This window comes from Diadema antillarum, unplaced genomic scaffold, assembly GCF_040938485.1.
Source record: "Diadema antillarum isolate AM-2024a unplaced genomic scaffold, OU_Dant_1.0 seq00001825_RagTag, whole genome shotgun sequence".
Taxonomy (NCBI): domain Eukaryota; kingdom Metazoa; phylum Echinodermata; class Echinoidea; order Diadematoida; family Diadematidae; genus Diadema; species Diadema antillarum.
Genome location: NW_027272499.1, coordinates 114,992 through 127,888, shown reverse-complemented (window position 1 = coordinate 127,888; position 12,897 = coordinate 114,992). Strand labels below are relative to the sequence as shown.

The window sequence follows — 12,897 nt, the reverse complement described above, 5'->3', positions numbered from 1 at the left end:
TCATCTACAATTGGGGTACGTCTAAGTTTTAAGGAAGAACTTAAAGCACGTCACTACAAAAACCTTTGAACTTTAGTTATCGAGTGGAAGTGGAAGACTTGACCATGTGCTTGAGAAAAAGATCGTTTCAGCTGATAAGAATCAAATAAAGTGTGTATGAAAAATAATGCAGCATGTGGAAGCTGTATTTGGTTTTCTAGTCACTGAAAACTCTTGCAAAGCTCTGCGAGATTTCATTAGTCAGAAGAGCTCTTACGAAAAGACTATCGTGGTCATCGTCGAAGAAGGGGAAGACCACCGATATTTGTAGCTCGGATGTGGAGCCGTCATCATTGGCTGGCAAGAAGGCGTCGCCCTCACTGGCACCGAAGGGAAAGAAGATGTCTGCGAATAAGATAAACGTGAGGAGAAGAGGGGGAAAAACATTGCGAAGGGTAAAGTTTGAATACAGAAACGATGGCATATTTCTTGGACTGGGTTAGTTTCGATATTAAATTTCAATAACAAAAATTCATCTTCAGGTAATGGCAACATAGCCTAACTATTGTGTGCAAAATCATACTTTAGAATGGAAATTTTGTCAGACTCAAATTCTCCCTCTTTAAATCCGTCAGTGTTGTGCTGACTTATATTCTATCTCTACAGTCATGCGATTGAAAAGATGCGATATAGATGTTTTCATTTCAGTCAAAAATCAAAACAAGCCATAAAGATATGGGTGCAATGAAGAGTTGTCAGTCAATAAAATCAGCACCCTATTAAGCAGTATGCGATGTGGGACATTTACGCTGTTATTACGCTTTTTTAGTCAAGACACAAATTTAATTTTACGTTACATACCGTATATCACCATAAACAATACGTTAACTATATAAACACTCCGAAAACCTTCCGGAAGTATATTTGTGGTATGCGTGCGTTCGTTTCTGACTGCGTTTTCGCGTGTTTTATACGTAACCACTTATCGTCAATACGGTAAGCATGCAATATATGCAAATAAAAAAAAAACACAACAACACTGGTTTGAATTGGGAGAGATTTCAAAAATGCAGCACTGTCTTTCATATCGCAATCAAATTGCAATGATTGGCATTGACAACATATGGTGACGAATAAAACGTACAGAACGATCGAAATTTAATGGAGATACACAGTTTTTACAACTCGTACTGATAATACAGGCGACACCATCACGTGTTTTTTACAAACAGTTGCTGTAGTAATTACTATTACAGTACATATGCAAATCATATGAGGTGACGATGTAGTGGCCTAACATAATTATATTCCCGAACTGTCTCAAAGATTTTAACTAAATTTGTTTTTCGATAGGAAATTTAAAAGTACCGTAAGATATGTAGGCCTATTTTCTGTATCAAATGTTTGTTATGAGATAATAAACTGACAAATGCCACTTTAAGACTTTACGGGTAGAAGTTTCTTTCTCCACAATCAAAAAGGGGAATTTGAAAATGATGACTTCATTACCTCAGTAAATTTCCAAAAGGGACGACACATTGTGATTTGCAAAACTTAATCTTCTTTCTTTTTTGGTATTATGATTTGTTAATAGTGGCTGCTAAGGAAGCAATGAGTACTTTGTTAAGTTCAATCCGAAAAACTAGGCTATAAGGATAACATCCCTTGCTACGGGGCACAACCGCTAAAGCCGGGGACTCGAACTACGGATCTCGGATTGACATTCCGTTGTCTTATTCACTGTGCCGCAGCAGAAAGTATGCAAGGATTCATCGTTCTGATTATGATGTTAAAGGGATCGTATAGTCTTGGTTGAGACCTTATTTTTTTTTTTTTTTTTTGGGGGGGGGGCAGGGTTGAGATAATGACAAACATCTCATGAAATGTGAAAGAGCATGTAATTTCAAGAGAAATTCAACATTTCTTTGATGAATACTGGTTTTGAAATGGCCAAGATTTAAAAAAGAAAGCGAACCTACTAAAGAGGTGGGACCCACCTTTTATTATGATCGCTCTGTTTTACTTAGTGTGAGTGAGTGTGTGTGTGTGATTTTGGATTTCTCAGCCATTCCATTACCGATATTCATCAATAAACTTTATATTCCACTTAAAATAGTATGCTTATAAATGGTATCTTGGTACTTCGCATAAACAGTTAAAAGCCCTATCCTTATCTCCACTAACACTATCATACCATCCCTTTAATCATCACCGTGATAATAATACATGACGTTTATTCATGGTCATCAACAAAGACGTATATGAGAGCATAATAATCAAAATATCTTCAGTAAACGAATCATGAAACGTGTCACTTGAAGATGAGTAAGGTGATACGCTTTGGGGTCATCAGATATCGGTCACCCGTAATTAACAACGAAAAGGATGTGCTACAGCGACCTGAGAGTGAACTGAGATACGTTCGTGAAGACGAGTTCTATGTACATGTACCTATACATAATTGTGATCAAATTGTTCCTGTAATACAAGCCAAAGGGAAATTTCTTGCGTGTGAGTGTGTGCGAGTAAAATCGATTTCACAAAGTATCAAACTGTGTATTTACCAAGAGGTCTTCGACATGAAGAAATTGAAACATGACAATAAAATGTTTTAGGGGTCATCTTGACTTTAACATTAGCCTTTTCAAATATGAATGCTGACCCTTATTTGCATAACCGAGATGGTCATGTCATGTCTTGAAGTCATTATATAATTTGATCAGTTGGCACAGCTCCACCTGTACAAGCCTGGAAAAATTTTGCAGCAGTGGAAGCAATGCAGCCTCCAGTACAAAAATAAAAAATAAAAATACATGAATAAATTGCGTGTGAGTGCGTTTGGGTGCTGTTACATTACAATGTGACTTCCTTTATGGACAAAAGCGGAATAACTTCAATTGAATAAGAAAAGGAAAAAGAAAAGATTCCAATCTTGTCAAGACTGACAAATTAGGTGATCCGATATATTTTGAAAATGATTTAAGTCCTAATCTCACCACACATGTCCCGATCGGTTTCATCTGTGATATTGGGAGCGGATGGGCATGTGATGTTGAGATTCTCATCCAGAAAAGAGAATCAAACCTGTCATCTTGGGTACCGAATTTAGAATTTGATAGAGCATACACTAAAAAAGACGCCAGATATTTGTTTTAACAGCATTTGCACATCCAAAATGGCGTCTGAAGAAAGAGCCCTTATCTTATGAAATGATTTTCTTGACGTGATTTATATGTTAGCAAAACATGGGGGCAATACGCCAAATATTCACAAAGATACAAGAACGAGATATTTCTTCTTTTTTATCTTTGACCTTACCTTGTACAGCCAAAATGGCGTCTGACCAAAAAGTCGTTATTTTACAAAATGACCCATGAGGTATCGAGGTCCACATGTGTGCAAAATATGGACGTGATACCGCTTACACTGACGAAGCCCCAGAATTAAGTTTATTTGACCTTTGACCCCACCTTCCACAGCCAAGATGGCATCTGAGCAAAAAGTTTTTGTCTTGTAAAATCATTCTTGCAACATGGTCTAGATGGCTGCAATCTATGGGAAAGATAGGACATGATTATATTATCAAGATACATGATGAAACTTGACCCTAATTTTCCTACCCAAGATGGTGTCTGATGAAGTAGTTGTTTTAGTTGTAAACATATAAGAAATATGGGGGTGGTCAGGTGAAAGGGCCTGCTGTTCCTGAGCTATTGCACAGAAAGTAGAAGATAAATTCGGAAGGGAGAATAAGACGTTACTACACAAAAAAGCAAAAATATAAGGGTTTAAAAAAGTGAAGGTAATAAAAAACGAGATATGAAACTTGTCACACTGAAAACGAGTTAGGTGATACGGTGATGGGGTCATCAGATGTCGGCCATCCGTGATCGACAAAGAAAAGAATGTGATATAGCGCAGTGAAGTACTATTTATATATGTTGTTACATTTTCGGGGGCTTACATTATTCAGATCCCCTTTTTTTTCTGTCAAACAAACCTATTTAAAATTCCTTGCGTGTGCGACTAAGTTAATTTAAAGATTTTTTGAGTACGTAAAGTGCATTTACCAAGTGATCCTCGACACGAGCTAATTAGACATGACAATCATGGGCGTCACCAGGGGGGGTGCGTTGGGTGCGAACGCACCCCCCTTCAGATCCTTAAAAAAAAAAAAAAAAAAAAAAAAAAAAAAAAAAAAGCTTCAGTCTGCAAGCGACCTCAACGCCGGACGCTAAATGATTATTCTTTTCTATTTTGTTTTTAATTTTGCACCAGGGACATTAAAAAAAAAATCGTGGGCAAAAACAATTCGCACCCCTAGTTCTGGCAGCACTGATTTCATACATATCTACTAGTATTCTATACAGTGTTTACTATGTATCGACCGTACTGTACATCCGTATGGTACGGAACACGTACACGTTTGCATGTACGTGTGCTACTTACAAGTATGTAGGGTCTATGTAGGTTACTTCTGACCAATCCATATTGCCAGCCCAAGAGCGAGCCCTAAATTAGCCTCATAAAAAAAAAAAGAATGGAGGGGCAAGCATATCATTTTGCCCCCCCCTCCATAATTCCAGAGACGAGAAGATTTTCTTACCTTTTATTTGACAGAAAAAAAAGTTGCCCCCATAAAAATATTGGAGGGGCAAGCATAAGTATTATAATTTCGCCCCCCCCCCATAATTAATAATTCCCGAAATGAGAAGATTTTCTTGCTTTTGAAAGAAAAAAAAAATGTTGCCCCCATAAGAAATATTGGAAGGCAATTGCACCATTTGCCCCACCCCACATGCTCATAATTCCCGCGATGAAAAGATTTTCTTGCTTTTTTGTTAGAAATCTGTCCAATTATTTCACCCAAATGCAGTGGCGTAACTACGGGGGGGGGGGGGGGAGGGGGGAGGGGGGGGGGTAAGAAAATCATCTAAGGTAAGAAAATCTTCTATGATTTCTTTTAACCATGAAATAGGTGTATAGTGTGAAACATTGTTCAAAAAGCCCGGAGCCGACAAAAGATTGTGATTCAGCGTGATTCCTGGGGCCCGTTGCATAAAACTCCAACCAGATTTTTTTTCCGGTTGAAATCACAAAATTCCGGTTGGAAGCTCCCAACCAGAGTTTTTATGCAACGGATTTTACATTCTTAGGTTAGCAACCTTAAAAAATTCAGGTTGGGCAAATCCCAACCTGAATTTTCTAAGGTTGCTAAAAAAGTTTTATGCAATGGGACCCTGGTTGGCATCCTGCATAAAAGCAGTATGTGCGCAGTGTGTACTCAGAATATCCGAACGGCAAAAAGAGTCGCTACAATGTTGCACAATGTGATGTAGAATTTACACCTTTGTACCTTACGCTTCGTTATATCAAAGCTAGATCATTGATTTTGCAGTGTTGCTTTACATATTTATAGTCTATATAAAAATGTCTTGCATTGCCAATAAAAAGACTTGACCTTTATGGGCTAATTCCTAACTTTTCCATGTATATAATACACACACACAAACAAACACTCACAATTAGGGGATGCTCTAAAGTGCAGATTTTGGACATCCTTCCCCCGCTTGGTCACTTCGACGCCACCTCGCTGGTTATACCTCCCCCAGTCATGAACATAAACCGACACCCTTGACTACCAGTGGCGGATCCAGGGGGGGGGGGGGGGGGGGGTGCACCGGGCGTCCCCCCCCCCTCACAATTTCCAAAGCGAAAAAATAATAGCTTCAAATGGCAGTTTTTGTCCGCTCGCTCGCATTTAGTCGTATAATGCCATTGAAGTTGCTGCCAGTAATTGTCGGCAGTTGCACCCGGTGCGCCCCCCCCCCTCAATTTCCAAAGCAAAAAAATATAACTACAAACGGCAGTTTGGGGACTGTAAAATAACACAATTTTCAAGCTCGCTCGCTACCGTTCTCGCATTTAAATTCTCCTGATATTGCTGCCAGTAATTGCCAGCAGTTGCGCCCGGTGCGCCCCCCCTTAATTTCCAAAGCGAAAAGATATGGCTAAGAACGGCAGTTTTTGGACTGTGAAATGTAAGATTTTCAAGCTCGCTCGCTCGCATTAATAATAATCGTTATGCTCTCCTGATATTGCTGCCAGTAATTGCCAGCAGTTGCGGTCGATGCGCCCCCCCCCCCTTAAATTCCAAAGCGAAAATATATAGCTAAAAACGGCAGTTTTTGGACTGTAAAATGTCAAAATTTTCGAGCTCGCTCGCATCTAAAATCTTTATGCAATTCTTCTGATGTTACTGGCAGTAAATGTCAGCAGTTGCGCCCGGTGCGCCCCCCCCCCTTAATTTCCAAAGCGAAAAAATATAGCTACAAACGGCATTTTTTTTTACTGTAAAATGTCAAAAATTTCAAGCTCGCTCTCTTCGCTCGCTCGCATTTAATCGTTATGCAATTCACCTGATGTTGCTGCCAGTAATTGCCAGCAGTTCCGCCCGGTGCGCCCCCCCCCCTTAATTTCCAAAGCGAAAAGATATGGCTAAGAACGGCAGTTTTTGGACTGTGAAATGTAAGATTTTCAAGCTCGCTCGCTCGCATTAATAATAATCGTTATGCTCTCCTGATATTGCTGCCAGTAATTGCCAGCAGTTGCGGTCGATGCGCCCCCCCCCCCTTAAATTCCAAAGCGAAAATATATAGCTAAAAACGGCAGTTTTTTTTTTTTTTACTGTGATGTGTCAAAATTTTCCAGCTCGCTCGCTACGCTCGCTCGCATTTAATTGTTATGCCATTCTCCTGATGTTGCTGCCAGTTATTGCCGGCAGTTACTCTAACCCCCTTTATTTCCAAAGCGAAAAAATATGTCTCCAAATGGCAGTTTTGGGACTAAATGTCAAACTTTTCAAGCTCGCTTTCTTCGCTCGCTCGCATTTAATTGTTATGCCATTCACCCGATGTTGCTGCCAGTAATTACCAGCAGTTGCACCCGGTGCGCCCCCCTTAATTTCCAAAGCAAAAATAAAAAAATAAAAAAATGACTGTTTCAAGCCGATAAAACATGCAAAAAACTTGCATCAAATTATTTACTATTTAGAACATCAAAATGCAAAAAGTGCTCACCGTGGGAGGGGGACACCCACATCCTCCCACTCGCTCACTCTTATCGCTCTTGCTTGGCCGCGTTCATGATATTCAGTGTAAATATTAAAACAGGAAGTTTATTTGGATGATACTATTTTGCGGGCAAATTGTTCATTAATAATCTACATCAAAATTTACTGCTACCTTAAACAAGTGGGACTGTTTCAAGTCGATAAAACAAGCAAAACATGCATCAAATTGCACCATTTACAACACCAAAATGCAATTTCAGTTCTAAGAGTGGGAGGAGGGGGGGGGGGACAACAGGTACTTCTACATCCTCCTCTCTCCCCCCCCCCCCCCCCAAAGATAAAATCCTAGCTACGCCGGCCCGGCGTAGCTAGGATTTTCCCCGCTTGGTTTCCCTCAAAAAAACAGTAAAAGTCTAGGGATTGAGAGCTTCCTATCATATTCCAAATGTCTGTCCAAAAAATCTCGTTACATTTTAGTGTCAAAACGCACCCCCCTTGAAAAAAAGCTGGTGACGCCCCTGACAATTAAGTGTTTTAATAACCATCTTGACTTTAACATCAGCCTTTTAGAATATGTCCTTTGACCTTTATTTACACAACCAATATGACTACCTCTAATGTTGTTATGATCAATTGAGAGAGCTCTTACAGCTATTAAGCCTGTGAGATTTACCAGCAGTAAAAGCAATGAAGCCTCCTATACAAAACAAAGGGATATAGAGCGAGTGTGTGGGTTTACATGACAATGTTATTTATACCTGGAAGAAAGTGGCATTACCTCAATTGAAGAAAAAAAAAAGACAAAAGAAAAACCATTCTTGCTGTGCATCCTATGAGGCTCATTATTCGAAACTTCACGGGCCCAAACATACGGCTCCGGCCAAAGAGACAGTAACCATGTAACTACAGCTATCCTCTAACCAAGAGTATTGAACGTAAGCTTATACGTGAATGATGATTAATGACAATCTACCGTGATCGACACATATTCAAAGGGGACAGTTAGAAATGGAAGGAGTGCAAAGCATATTGTCTCACTAATTCCAAATCAACGACGCCCTTGCATATAGGCATACCATAATTTCGCATCTAAAATCAATGGTAGGACTCATGCACCATCACTTGTATAGTGCATAAACTCTGCTTTATAAGCTTTGAGCTTTGAAATGTGCCATAACATAATACTGTAATACATCAGCAGTGATTGACTTGATAAAGAATAAAGATATATCAGATTGAACGCTTAGCACCTAACTCAGGAGGATTATAACATGATACTCGGTTCTTTACTGCCTAAATGCCAACAACACCCTTCACCCATCATAGAGGAACAGGAGCCATGGTGACAAAAATAGTGTTTTGCCTTTTCATAGGCAGAACGACACAGAATCCCTTCCCTTGAAAGAGTTCTTTACTAATGCTAAATAATGTATACCTTCCACTCATGTGGCACGAGATACCTCTACAGCAACATAAAGCCTGTCTACAACTTCGTTGGTTGAACTAATAAAAACCCGAAATTTCAAAGATATGAGGGAGACGCTATACACCTGGCCTACAGTTAATTAATTCAGTTAGCATTCCCAGTCGAGTTGGGTTATGGTTATGTTTAATAATGTAAACATTCACATCTGCAGTATAACAAAAACAAACGTATCGAAAAGGGAAGAGAAAACGAAAGGTGGCAAAGGGAAAACTGCACAACTGCAATTTATAACCTTGCGTGTGACAAATGAAGCAAATGTATTAAATGTAATATAGAAGTGGTTTAGCATAAACTGACAAATAGACAGAAAATGTCGAATTTAAAAACCATTAACTTAATGTCAGAGAAGAAACTAACTTACAAAATGCCGTAAACCGTAATGTTAATCGCTGCTCTACCACTCGACCTAGGAACATCCACACACACACACACACACACACACACATACAAAAGAAAAAAAAACTTTAAACATAACCATTCTTGAATAAAAGGAAAAGAAAAAGAAAAATGTCCACGGATAACAAACGTGTCCGCTTGAATATGCACTGTATTGCTATACGGGAATACGGTCTTGATGCAAATGATTGTCCCATTGATTCAAAAGCATTGATTCCTTTACCACCACCACCACCATTACCACACAACAATGAAGTCTCTGAAATCAATTGTAACACTCATGCACATGTGATCTCATCGTGCATTAACTTCCCTTTCCCTAAACTACCAGTGGAACGTGCCATATTATAATGTTGTGTAATTCGATCAGTAGTGATTGACTTTAAAGAAGAAATATAATGTATGAAATTGAATGCTTACCACATGACTCAGGGTGATTCCAGTTTGATACTGATCTGTTCTACTGCCCCAGATGCCAAAAATACATATCAGCTACGGCTACTAATGAAACAGCCATGATGAAAATAAAAGACACAGAACCCCGTCATACGCACTACACTTGGCACATTGTGGCAAGAAATACCTCATTATGATATTACATAGATGATGACTGGCGGGGGAGGGAACATACCGAATGTTCCACCCGAAGGATTTGAAATGCTAATGAGGGACTTATGGCCTCCCCAAATAGCATTTCAAACTCTGAAGGTGGAACGTTTGGTACATGTTCTCGACAACAAAAGTCATCATCTGTTACATGATATGGGTTAGTCAAATACACGTCAAATACACCAACGTCAACCACCAGCACAACGCACTCGATCGCTCGCTCGCGTATCGCGCAGAGCCAAATTCACTGTGCGAGCGCATTCCTATGGGCCTTCTGCCACTTGTTACGTGAAACTGTTTTCCCATAGGAGAACATTAGAATGTTCGCCCATGGGCGAACATAAGGCTGCGTTCACATAGAAGTATACTATTCGGATATTCGGGCTCGTTTTTCGAGGGCACGCGAATAGCTTGAATCGAACGATAGGATTTCCTCACACCAGTTCACATAGGAGGGCACTATTCGAAAGTACCGAATAGCTGCGAAAAGTATAGCAAAGTGGGAATCGAGCCTGTTCGATTTTCTTGCAGCGTATACCGTCTCTCGTTTATGAAATAATGACACTTTTGGTCTGGATTTCCCCTTTAGCAAAAATAAGGATGTAGACTGACATTCTGATGCAGTTTAGAAATTGTTAATAAGATTTGCTAGGATGTAGGAGGAAGAAATCCTCACTGCATGGGATGGTGATTTGACGGTGCGGGTGACGTTGTACTCGGTGCCCGAATAGCGAATACCGAATATCGAATACCGAATACCAAATACCGAATACCGAATACGGAATACTTCTATGTGAACGCAGCCTATCGAATGTGCCTCCATCACGTGACTGTGTTTAGCCAATCACGCCATACACCCGGATACACCTGGACTAGAGTTAATTAATTCAGTGCCCATTCCTGCTAGTTATGCAAAGGTACACATTCCTACCTATCTTGATACAGTATAACAAGAACAAAAGGAGAGAAAACGAAAGAGAAAACGAAAGGTGGCAAGCGGGGCACTGTTTCAAGGGCAATTTACAGCATTGCGTGTGACAAAGTTAATGAAGCAAACCTAACCTCCAAACTCCGATGCAAAACAAGGGAAATAATTATAGAGTAGCTGTGTTCAGGGGATTGCGTATACTTGATGAAATAATACAATAAATTACATCGGAGTGAAGCTGAACTGCCGGAAAAAAAAAAGAAAAAGAAAGAAAAAGAGAAAAAGTCCTGCGGAACTCGAACTTCTCCGATATGGCGTTATGAACATGCAGCGTGCTCAGCGTGCTAAGCGATTACGCCACACGGCTCTCCTGAAGATCGTGTGCAAAACTCATAACACAAATTTCTTTGGCATTGAACTTTTTGCCCTGATTAGGGTGTCTGATCGATATTTCTGTGCAAAATTCAGAAAATTTGTCGTCTCAGGTAAAACATATTTGACTTTGAAATGAAATAGAGCAAAAATCAAACGTGCCGACGTACGCGAACATGCACTTCCAGCCGGGAATACGTTACGAGTGACTGTGATTGACTGTGATGGCGCTATTCAACTTTACACAACTGGCCGTGTGGATTCGATCAATATACAGTTGCAAAGATAAATCGGAATCGTTTCGTTAAGATTCCATTCTCATTTTCAGTTTTAAACTACAAAATTGTCAACATGATATGGATATTTGAAAAAAAAAATGCATCATTACTACAGCTTATCGTGTGAGCCACAATCATTATACTTAGGTTTTAGAAGACATAGAGCAAAATCAACTGAGATACAGGTGCTAGAACGTTGTCAAGTCAATGCATGGTTGTGGAAAAAGTCACCTCCCATAGACATAACACTTAAATTTAGCTGATTTTGAGTCTTTGTCTTTCATCGCAATTTCCAGTACGATGACGCCATCAAATTGCAAAACAATGACACGGACTTGAAAGGAAAGTGTTCAAAGTACATCATATCCGAATTTTGGATAATATTGAGCTAAAACAACAGAGATACCAGCAAGAATGTCAGAAACAGCACCAAAAAGAAATTGATTAAACTTTATTCATTTCAGACATGATGACGTCATCGAGTTTTCTTCGTAATATTGATTCTTGAAATGTTATTTACAATTCCCCACATAGCAGACAGACGTCGAAAAGACGTCTTGATTTGGTCGCAACTGGTCAAACTGATCGCACGTCATATAACGACCAGAAAATGATGTGATTTTTAGGTGTTTACGTCTTTTTGAAACGTATCTATCACGCAACGGCGTAAATCCGTACTGAGGAGTGGGGGGGGGGGGGGGGGGATGATCGGCGATAGTCATCATCACCACGATTACAAGACCATAACCGGACCGGCGCAGCCCGGTGGGGGGGGGGGGGGGGGGGAGAAGCTTGCCCCCCCCCCCCCCCCACACACACACACACACTTTACAGGGATCAAATGTCCCACTCTTTTCCATGCAAAGTGGGGAGGAAGTGGCAGCAAAAATAGGAAGACTTTTTGTTCTTGTTTTTGTTTGTTTGTTTGTTTTTTGGGTTGTCAGCTGACTTTCGGCGGAAAATCAAACTTTAAAAGTATGAAGACTTTTTTGTTGTTATTTCTCTTGTCCTTTTGATGTTCTTTCTTCTTGACTGACAGGCGATTTTGACACCCCCCCCCCTTTTCAAAAAACGTAGCGCAGTCCTGAATAATGACCAAATAAATGCAATAAAATGCTAATATGGATATCTATTTCTTTGTATGTAATAACGTAGGTAGATATTTTCCTGTAGCTATTAATTGTATTGTTCAATTCTCTTGTTTTCAAGTCAATAAAGCAATCATCCCAGGGGCATTGTTCCGTTTTTAATGATGGGGGTGGGGGTGGGGGAGGGACTTGGAGTTTGAATATTGTGCGAGGGAACGGAGCGGCCTAGCGGGGGGAGGGGTGTGGGAGGGGGGGATCCCCCTCCCACACGAGGAAAATTTGGCATTTTCAGACCTGAAATTCAGCGATCTGGTGCAACACTTTTGGTGAAATTTGGGATTTTTTTTTCTATCAAAAAACAAGTAAGAAAAAGACATATTCATAGATAATTGAATGACTACATCGTGGTATTTCAGCTCTTGCGCCGCCTGTGCGACATCACTGTGAAGGCCTACAAAATAGTGGGGCCTATCACCGGCGTAACCAGGATTTGATCTTAGGGGGAGCGGTTAGATGCGGGGGAGAGCGAGCGAGCGAGGGGGGAGGGTGGTTTCCCCTCCACAGGGAGAACTTTTTGCATATTGATGTTGTAGATGGTGCAATTTGATGCATTTTTTTGCGTGTTTTATCGACTTGAAACAGTCCAACATGTTTAAGGTAGCAGTACATTTCATGTAGATTATTATTGA

The 12,897-nt window shown here is 40.1% G+C and overlaps 1 protein-coding gene across 1 annotated transcript in view; it reads right to left on the bottom strand.

Annotated features, from left to right (window-relative positions):
* The window catches only part of LOC139712598 (uncharacterized), a 100,820-nt gene that overhangs the window by 68,152 nt on the left and 19,771 nt on the right, over positions 1-12,897 (bottom strand). The window contains exon 2 of the mRNA XM_071624407.1: positions 257-384. Within this exon, the coding sequence (XP_071480508.1) occupies positions 257-384 (128 nt within the window). The remainder of the gene's footprint in view (positions 1-256; positions 385-12,897) is intronic.